General features: G+C 41.6%; 1 protein-coding gene across 1 annotated transcript; it reads right to left on the bottom strand.

Moving 5' to 3' along the window:
* Positions 1 to 2,712: 2,712 nt before the first annotated feature.
* Positions 2,713 to 4,800, bottom strand: LOC110719482 (galactoside 2-alpha-L-fucosyltransferase-like). Its single transcript, XM_021898436.1, has one exon. The coding sequence runs from the start codon at positions 4,326 to 4,328 to the stop codon at positions 2,886 to 2,888; it is 1,443 nt and encodes a 480-aa protein (XP_021754128.1). The 5' UTR covers positions 4,329 to 4,800; the 3' UTR covers positions 2,713 to 2,885.
* Between the last annotated feature and the right edge of the window lie 6,025 nt (positions 4,801 to 10,825).

The following is a 10,825-nucleotide window of genomic DNA, read 5'->3' as shown; positions in this document are numbered from 1 at the left end:
GAAATGTCATTATGTATAGTTTATTTACTCTCTTACTCTGTTTTGTTAAGCATGCATATATATGCTTGAGAGAACTTAAGGTGAAGGTAAGTTTGTTGATGGCCGGAAATGTTAAACATATATATACTTCAATACGAGTTTCTTTTTGCACTTATTTTTGTAAGCAAAGATGAATATTTATTATATTTACATTGACTAGTTTAATTATTTTATTTTATATATTGGTCTTTCAGATCAATAGTTTGTTGAAGTGTTCCCATCTAAGACTTGAATTATATATAGTTGGTAAACTCATCTCTCATGCTTTTGCACGACTAGTGCACATGGTGGTTGTGATGAGTGAGGTGTGGTGTTTATATAAGAATCCATTATTATCAAAGTCTAATCGACAACATCTTGTTTATAAGGTATGATAAGATATGAAGATATAGTTTCATTGTTATTGGATTATTTCTTATATCTCAGCATGCTTTGATTGCATTTATATTATAATTTTATAAGTGTTGTGTTAACCTTGGAGATGATAGTCCATGATACATGTTTGATTGCATCATACCTAACTAGCTAGTGCGAATTCATGATAGTTTAATTTGAGAGTTTTGACATGCATGCGTACTACATTTTATTTATTTATTTTCTCTTAGTTGTTTGAGTTTAAGTTACTTTCAGTAATAATTTGAATTCAGTGTCAAAAAAAAAAAAAAAAAAATTAATACTTTGAATTTGATTTCACCAAAATATAGGGGCGTAAACAAGCCAAAAATTTTAATGAAACAACTTGGATTCGATCTCAACTAATAAATATATATATTATGTTTGTTTAATATTTTTGATCAATAAGTCTAGCTTAAATAAGTTATAATTCCTTACGTTTAATTAATGAAGTTGAACATGAATATAGATATATTTGTTCTTATAAAATCATGAACAAACTCATTGATAAGAAAATTTAAACCCTTGTTTGACAAACACTATAACTTATTCACAATTGTGAATTTAAATCATTTTGTTCATTTAATATATAAAATGCTAGGCTTTACAGTTTGGATTTGATTATTATAATACTTACTTAGTTACTTGTGAGATTTTCTAATGCCAAAAATGTAATGTTCATCTGTTAAAAAAAACTCTATTTAATTATGAAAAAGCTTATCAATGAAATCAACTTATTTAGGGGTCGTTTGGTTGGGGGTATTCATCAAAGGGAATAGGAATCAACTGCCTTGATTCCCTTTATTGTTGTTTGTTAGGCCTTTTTTCCCATTCCCTTTACTCTCTTCATTCCCCCAAATCCTTCTAAGTTGATTCCCCAACCCCTAGGTATTTCCATTCCCATTCCCTGGCCACCACTACACTACCATACTACCACCCTCCTACCTACCCAAATCATCGGAAACCCGCACCACGGCCAGCCATGTCACCACTCGCCGCCTCTTCCCCACCCCTCGCCGCACCTCCCTTCCCCTCGCCGGCTGTCCGCACTCTGGAAACCCTATCCCCATCCCATAAAAACCTAAAAAAACCTTCCCCCTCACTGTAAAACGGCCGACCGGCCCTCCTCCACCCTCGAAACCCTAGGCGCTAGGGTTTCGAGGGTGGGGAAGGGCTGGACGACGGGTTTTACGGGGAGTGAGGGTTGTTTTTCGGGGGAGGGATGTTTCTAGGGTTTTTCGGGGCTGAGGGATGTTTTTCGGGGGAGGGGAGAGCTGCGCGGGGGCCGGCAAGGGGAAGGGAAGGGCCGACGAAGGGCGGCGAATGGTTAGGGAGGTGTGGCGAGTGGTTTGGTGGATGGATAGTGGTTGGATGGTGGCTGGAAAAGGTGGAAAGTGAATTAATTAGGTGGTTGTGTGGTGGTGGTGTGGTGGTGGGACTGTTACCCTTTGTTTTTAAAACAAACAACATAAAGAATATAAAGGTATTTTCATTCCATTCTTTTCCATTCCCTTTGCTCATTCCATTACGTTTACCCCGTGCGAACCAAACGACCCCTTAAGCCTGTCACAAATACAATAGCCTTAAACGAACTGAGCTTAAACAAATTATTTTAGCTTGGTTCAAGCTCAAATTTGAATTTACCTAATTAGTACTCAACCCAATTTGTTTGTACTTGCAACACGTATGCTTATTCATTCAAATTAAACCTTGAGGCCAGGTCTTCTCATATCCAAACTAGATCAAATCGAATCAAAGAATTTTTTTTTGATAATTCAAGACTTGGAGATCAACAAATAGACCTAACCAATATTAGAAGTTTTTTTTCATGTATATTTTTTGTCTTTTTCAATAATTTTTTAACCTTAAAACCGGATTAGTTGTATATAACCCCATTTGGCTTTTTGAACACCCGTACCTTGACACAATAATAGAAAATGGTAAACTTTTCACGCAACTAGAGGCATATTAGACTGCATTTACATATTGTCATATTGTTTACTTTGGGACCTAATTTTCCCACTCTTTGTTTACATGCATTTTGTGCATTATTGTAAAGATGGATCAAACAACTTTTTTTTTCCCCCAATATAGATTTTGGATTGGCTGAACAATGAACTCCTTAGGGCCCAAAGTAATGCATGTCTTCTTCTATCTAGTTCATCTTAATATTTTGAAGCCAGATACCACATATTGATAGAGAATACACACTAATATTACTTTGTATTTTAATTAAGAAAGTCATTTTTGTAACTTTGTATATATTGATCAATTGTACAATTCAAAAAAAATACAATAGTAATAGGATTCATAATGAAATAATTACAAATACATTATTGAAGCTCAAAAGATCATAAATCAACTAACTTAATTCCCCACCACAAATCATCACAAGCATTTATATGAGGATAAAGATTGGTAAAGTTAGTAATCCTAGTCTTGTCCTTGCAATCCTATTGTGGAGGAGTATGAAAACAAGGCTCCATAGAAATGCCTCGTTTACAAGGCGGATCCGAGTGCTTGTTCTTCCCTAAACTTACCATGATCCATGGTTTTAACCCCCCTAAACTATGGGCAACATACCCAAAAGTAGATTGAGGGCTAGTCACTAACACATCACACAAACTAAGCAGATATATTTCAGCCAATGCTTTCATGTTATGCATGTTGTCACCAAATTTTTGGTATTCTTCATGGCTTGGTTGATAAACTCCTATCACATCTTCATTCGTTGTTGGCCTTGTCCAATACATACTCTTCAACCTCTCAGCATACTCGGGATATAATGATGCTACCAGTACAACTTTTGATTTCGAGGCTGTGTTTTGCCATGGAAATTCTAGAGATTTTTTTGTGTTATCCAATGAGGGTAGTATATTATGGGATTGGGTGCATGATAAAATTTGTGACATTATATTCCGGGATGGAATGTGTTGATGATCAAAGACCCTGATTTGGAGGCCGATTTTCTCATCTGCTTTAGCTAAGTAAGCTTCATAAAATCTTGTGATTAGTCCCCAAGCCTCATTGGAAGGGCTAAAAAGGTAGTGTCCTAATTGGTGAAAAACTGCATCCTTCTCTAGGAACATTTTATTCAGCTCTTCCTTATAGGATGAACTCATGAATAACGAAGGAGCGAAATATTGGTCTGATATTATGATCAAAACAGGGATTTTCTGTAGGGAGACAAGAGTTTCATTGCAATGAAAATGCCGGATATTATGATCACCGTGCCCATTTTGTATGTCAAGGTGTACAAAAGACGGCGAAAGCCCACTTTCCCCTGAATTTGCCCTGTTTTTAAACGTTGGTAGTCGACTCCAACGGTTTTTATGAGGGAAATCTTTGGGTAGAAGCCATGTTGAATTAGGAAATGGTTCACAAAAGAGGCCATCCATATCGGCCTCAAACTCAACAAGGAAAACTCGATTTTCAAGAAGGAAATATAGGAAAGCCGAAGCCATGCTAACCATTCTATTTCCTAATCCATTTGCAGGTGTCCAGACTAAGTACTTGCATGGTGTGGTCTCACTATCATGTATGTGCTGTGTACTTGATAGTTTTCTTATAATTTTTCTGTAGGACAATGATTGCGGCCCACACCGTGTATGGAGTTCTTCATAGCTTCGTAATTTGGATATCAAATAAGAAGATGGTTTATAAGGCTTGTTTTTATGGTATGAAGAGTATTGGTACCTGCTTATGCATGATTCTTTAGCAAATCCTGAAGCTAAAAGCTCATCAACCTGTTTGTGCTGCTCACTAATAGGCTTGCTGCTAGAAATAGAAGTATTTGACGAACTGTTATGTCCATCTGTGAATAAATCAATGACAAACTGTGAGCAATTCATGTAATCACACATGAAACCAAAAATTTGTAATAAACTAATAACCATACTTTGTATTTCATAACAAAATTGAAATCAAGCACACAACTAGAAGGAACTATGAATATATTAGTGTAGAAAAAATCAAATCTGACATTCAGGCTGGTTTCGGGTGCTATATTCTGGCCCGTTTTGCGGCCTAATCTTCAGTTAGTTAGCCTTTAATCGGCCTGGCACAATGCATATGGCCGGACCGAAAAGACCAGCTTTGTACATAATGTGCTGTTATAGGACCATTACCTGCAGCCAATGGTGTAACATCCAGTGAAATTCCTCTCAAAAGCGTTGCTGAACTCTCCTTCAAAGGTTTTTCAGTTGCATCAAATGGCTCAGAAAGTGGAAGTTTCGAGTCTTTAAACAAGATCAGAAAAACAGGCAGACTTATGAAACAAACAACCAAGATCAATGTGACTCTAGTATATTTCCCTCCTTCATTGACCCTCTCAGTAAATCGTTCAACAAGTTGCATTGTTTGAGAGATGTGCAGTGTTCTCATCTTTGCTAAAACCAAAAAATGAGCCAAAACATCCTCCTTAACAACAGCAAAATTACGCGAGCAATCAAAAATAAGTTTAGTACCAGAAATAATGATGTAACCTGCTAATTTAAGTTACTAGAATTGGGTTAATATATGCATAAGAGTCAAAAGAGGTGTGATCTGAAGCTGTCTTAGCTAAATTTAGTGTACTAATTCAGCATCTCACATGCAAAATGGGTGCTTTAAGTAAACAAAAAGATGGGTTTTCTTGCACTTTAGTTAACAGGCAGGAAATTTTTTTTACTGGAATTTTAGTGCAATGGCCCTATAAATGGTGTTGTAGACTAGTAGTAGTAACATCAAGCTGCTTTTGTTTTCTGGACAGTAAGAACATTATACAGCTTAAAAGCTTGTTATTTGTATATTTATGAAAATCTTTAAGTGACGTGTCTTTCTGTTTGAACTTTCAACTGCAGAAAGAACAATTTTGGAGGCAAGAAAATATGGATTAGATCAATTACTGTTTAATGTTTTACTAATCTAACTTCTGATTTTACCGAACAGTAATTGTTTAGATAACTATTTTGACGATTAACCTCTAACTTATACGAAGTAACAAGTAACATATAACCTAGGAAGTACCACAATTGCTTACAGCTACGAGTACGACTATAACATATAACAATTACTAGTACTGTTAGTTTTATGGAACAAAACCTTCAACCTCCAAAATTATAGAAGCATAAATAAATATAATAACAATAATGATTAGCCAAATGATTAAGATACAAAATCAATTTCAAAAGGGTATAATCGAAGTTAAGGATATTGTTTCGGGTGAAAACAATGGGACCTTGTCGAAGGTCCGATGAAGTGGAGAAGACTGGATTCGGTCCAAGTGATGTTGGGCCGAAGGTTTCCTGCACAGTAAACACACGTAAACTAGCCTCGGGGGTGTTGCCGAGGAAGGCCCCTCCGATGCTAAAGTCAGTACAGTGTGTAGAAAGAGAATGCTATGCAAGAGAATTAGTTGCTTGAGGCTTTGTTTGAATGAATGTACAAATGTAATATTGATAGCTTTTATACCTTTGCATATATGGAGAAGTTGGGCCTTAGCCCAATTGACTTGCCTTGAGGACTGATCTTTGACTTTAGCACAATTGGAGAGTTGAACCTTGACCTTGGGCTTTAAATTGGATCATTTAATGACTAGGCCCAATTGGACTAAATTGGACCCAAACAACTTGCCCCCCAGACCCGATTTGGCAAGATGACGGGTCGGGTTTGATTAATCAGAAAAGGAGGTAAGTGAATGATTTAATTAATCCAAGAAATTTGAATTTAAACCGTAATTAATGAGATAACAACAGTTAAGGCGAATAATTGTGGAAGTTGGACGGATAATGGGCGGTTTAATCGCAAGGTCGTGTGTTTAACGGTTACTTAGTGGGATGTTTAAGAGAAATTGAAACGCGGACTCCCAGAATTCCCATTTCTGGAGATATAATTAGAGGCGCGTCATCTCTCCTCACTTATTCACCAACACAAACCCAAAATTCTTAAGAAAGTCCCAAGAACCCGCGTCAAAACTTCGCAAATTCCCCGAGCATTAAGCTTAGAAACTGAGACTCGTCACTACCAATTCGTAAATCGGCAACTTTCGCTTCAGATTAAGGTAAATTCCTTTGATTTTAGTTTATTTTTCTTCGAATTTGAACTCCTTCCCCTTTTTTTTCGACTTTCTTTTTTCTTCGAAACTTATCCATGGTGAGAGGAGTTAGAGGTAGAACCCGTGCTCCAAGAAGAGCAAGGCCAATTCCCGATCCCAAGAACAGGATTGGGACCTGGAATGGACAGAGAGCAGAGCCTGACCCTGCTGAAGGGATTAGGGCGACTCCCATTTCTTCGGCTCCTCCTCAGAGAACGGAGGGGCCGAGCGCTTCTGGGCGGGACGATGAAGTTCCCGCTATCCTTTGGGACATCCTTCCTGGGTTTTCGGAGTGGGAGGATGCTGAAGTAGCTTCGGCCATGATAAAGAACCGCCCCTACTCATGGTGGGTAGAGAATGCTGAACAGTATCAGTTTGCCGAACAGATTGAGTTGCATTACGGCATCCTTGAAGCTGATGGGTATTGGTGCCGAATGCCCGTGGCATCCGATAGAATCCATCGTCCACCCCCGGGGTATGTGGGGGTGTACACAAGACAACTTCAGTATGGGCTGAGGTTCCCTTTGGACGTATTCGTCCGAGACTTGCTAATCCATTATAATATTTCCCTATGTCAGCTAACTCCCGTTCGCATCCGAAGGGTGATTACATACTTATGGGTCTGCAAGTTCTTCAGGTATGTGCCGAACCTGCACTGCTTCAAAAAGCTCCATCGTCTAGTGCCAAATATTCAAAGTGGGCACGGAAGTCACGGTTCTGGGTGGTACCGGATTGAGTCTCGGCCCCAGTACCTAACCATGTGGCCGAACGACTCTTCAGACAAGGACTGGAGGGGTCAATGGATTTGGGTTAGGGCGCCCACAGACCCGGGCCACCCTTTCGTCTTCAGCGCTCCCAGGTATCTTGCTGAGCCTGATCCCGACATGGGAAGTTTAGGTCCCCCCGAAGATAACGGCCCAGATCCGAACCTTAATCAACAGAACATCTTCGGCAAGCTGCCGAACCGGGGGGGGGGGGGGCAGCGGTCGAACGCAGCATATCCCGGAGACTTGGCTCCCCGATACGCATTATGTCTTCCAAGAGAACATGTTAGCAGCTGTCGGCCTCAGCCGAAAGTTTAGGGATGGTAAGCTTCTTCGGCTGGGGCCGAGGCCTTTTAATTATCTCTTTTCCTCCGTTTTCACTTCGCTCTTTTATGCTGTGCCAACCTAACTGAACTGACCTTTTCCCTCTTCTTTTTCAGAGCGGGACGAGACAAACGTCGGCATTAACTCACTCGTCTTGGCGTCAACCGAGAACGAGTTGTAACTGATCGGGCCCCCTCTATCACTGAACCGAGGCATAGGGAAGTTCATCTAGACTCTTCCCATTTCCAAATTGAGGTTGTTGCTCTGTATCAGAGGCAGAAGCCTTGGTGGAAGAAGAGAGATCCCTGGTTTCAGCTGTTAGACGAAGAAGCTGAAGCTGCCCGTACGGCCGAAGAGGTTGCACGGGTTATTGAAGCTTGTGAAGGAGGAGAAGGGTCCTCCAGGGCTGCTGAAGAAGAAGCTGCAGCTAGGGCAGCTGAAGAAGACGAGGCTTTTCTGAAGACCTCGGTGAGCTTTTAGACTTAGTTTTGTCTGTGTTTTTTTTTACTCACATTCTTCCTCCCCCCTGTCTTTTACAGTCCGAAGAGAGTAATAGACATAGAGAAGGGAAAGCCCCTGTTCGTCCCGAAGACCAGGCACAAGAAGAGTCTTCAGACTCAGACATGGATGAGCAGCCGCTTCAGAAAAGGCGACGAAGAATGGCCATCATCGGCCCGCATGACTTTCAGCGGAGGCCGATGACCATCGGCGTCGAGATAAGGGAACCTGAGGAAGGCAATGGATCGCCGAGGGTTCCCCGGCCGCCACCTCAATCACCTCCAAAGACCCCTCCGCCACCTCCCGAGATGGAGGTGGATCAGAAAACTCCCGAACTTAAGGGAGGGGTCCAAAAGGAAGTTCAAGAGAGTGCTGCTGAGCACAGAGATGAGGATGCTGTGATGCCCAGTGCTGAGGGTTTCACGGCAGACATTGCAAGAGAGGTTGAGGCCTTCGTCCTCACACTTGAAAAAGAAGAAGTCATAATAATTGACTCTTCTGAGAAGAAGGGGGATGCCGAGCCATCCAAGATTCAAGAAGCTCCATCGTCATCCTTCCCTTCCTTCCAGACGCTGCAGTCTGGGGAAATGGGTTTCTCGGCCCCCCGAACTCCAATCCCAGATCACATCTGGGACCTCATATGGGGTCAGAACCGAGAAGGTGTTGCAGCCTACTTCGACGATTTTGCTGGCATGTCCGAAGTAGATAGGGCAAGAATCTGGTCGCTAAAGTCCACTGCTGGGATGGGCGAATCCAGCAGATCAGTTCCAGACCCAGCCAGGTCTAACCAACTGCTGATGATGCAGGTGATTCTCCTTGCCTTTATCTCCTTTTCAATTCAGCTCTTCAATTCAGGTTCAGTTATTATATATATTATTATTTTTTTTGGTTGACTTGTGCTCCTGTTTCCAGTTTGTGCACAATCAGACTCTCACTGTAGAGCTGATAGATACCCTACAAGATAGGGTAGATGCTGCCGAGTATGACAAGAAGGTAGCTGAGGAGGAGCTAAAGCTTGCTAAGCTGAAGCAAGCAGCAGCTGAAGAGAAGCAGCTGAAGGGTGAAGAATATGAAAAGAGAGCTGCTGAAGCCCTTAAAACCTTCTGCGATGCTATGGAGAAGGAAGTTTTTCCCCCACTGATGGAAGGGGAAAAATTCCTTCAAGAGCACATGGGAGTGGACATCTCCAAGTTCAAGGCTACCATTGGGAGCCGAATCCAGGAAGGAGCTGCTGCACAAGCTGAAGTGCAGCAAAAGCTGGAAGCTCTTGAAGCCAGTAGAATGGCCGCTGAAGAGATGCTCCAAGCCCGGAATGTCCAACTCTCAGAGGCTGCTAATGCTGCTGAAGCTCAGAGAGCTAAGCTCCAAGAAGTTGAGGATCAGCTGATGGCCAAAAAAGAAGAACTGACCCAGGCTCAGACAGAGGCTTCTTAAGTTCAGCAGGAGCTGAATGAGCTGAAAGGTTCCTCCTCCAAGCTCGCCAAAGAGCTGAAGAAATCCAAGGAAGACTTGGAGGAGACAAAGAAGAAGTTGGCTGATGCTGAGGCTCTACTCAAAGTCCGTATCTATACCCAAGAAGAGTATGAAATGGGTTTCAGAAACGGGTTCAGAGTGTGCCGAAGAGTCTGCCTACATGCTGAGCCGAAGTTGGACTGGTCCAAATGTGCTGAATGGGTCCAGGATCCCAAAGACCCTCATATGAAATATGCAACTCCAATCGAAGCTGAAATCCTTCAGGCTGAGGAAGCCGAAGAAGAAGCTGAGAGAAAGGAGTTTGAGGCTAAACAGAGGGAAAGGGAGGCTCGGCAGAGTGCAAAGCCTGCTTCTTCTGCTGCTGGGGCTGAGGCCACCATGGGGCCCCACAATGCTAATCAGTCTGATCCTCGGGCTGAAGCATAGGAACTCGGGCAGTCGTCTTCAGAATCTTGCGGTTCATCATGCGCTCAACTTTAGACTTGCCGCTTTCTGAATTTTTGCCTTGTTTTTTTGCTTCAGCTTGCCTTGTCGTACAAGCAGTTTATTTTTTGCTTCTGTACGTATTTCGGCAGCTGTTATTTTCCGCTTGTGGGCGGCTGCCGATATAGTTTTTAATTTATTTGAACTTGTAGCTCAATTTCTGAGCATGAATTATTAATCTGACGTTCCTTTCTTCAACTGCTTTGTCTTACTTTGAATGCTTTACTGTTTCTTCAATTCTGCTGAACATAAACTTTCACTGGTAGTGCCTCATGCCCCCCCAGAAATTGAAGTATGACTTCAGCTGAATAAACAATTTCTCTATTTCTTAAAAATGGGTATCCGAAACACGGGGCCAACTGAAGGCAATGCTTCGGATAATGGCTTTCTGGGATACAAGGCTCAGTTAAGGCAATATCCCAGACTTGTCCATGGACTCATGCCTTTGGAGAACAAATCTTACTGAAGTTTGACTTCAGCTAAAAGAACAGAGTTCTTTAAAAAGACGAGTCTGTCAGCAATCTGAAACCCAGTTACCCGAAGGGGAAGGTTGCAGACGAGGCTGAATAAACAATTTCCAACAGTTGCTGTTATCCTTAATTTTCTGGCTATCTTTAAAAAAATGGATATCCGAAACACAGGGCCAGCTGAAGGCAATGTTTCGGATAATGGCTTTCTGGAATACAAGGCTCAGTTAAGGCAATATTCCAGAATTGTCCATGGACTCATGCCTTTGGAGAACAAGTCTTACTAAAGTTTGACTTCAGCTGAAAGACCA

This window comes from Chenopodium quinoa, unplaced genomic scaffold (genome assembly GCF_001683475.1).
Source record: "Chenopodium quinoa cultivar QQ74 unplaced genomic scaffold, ASM168347v1, whole genome shotgun sequence".
In the NCBI taxonomy this organism is placed as follows: Eukaryota; Viridiplantae; Streptophyta; class Magnoliopsida; order Caryophyllales; family Amaranthaceae; genus Chenopodium; species Chenopodium quinoa.
This window is presented reverse-complemented; position numbering and strand designations above follow the sequence as displayed.

What these genes read in the sequence shown, in the direction of transcription:
- LOC110719482 (XM_021898436.1), bottom strand. Translation starts at nt 4,328, where the DNA reads ATGGTTATTAGTTTATTACAAATTTTTGGTTTCATGTGTGATTACATG.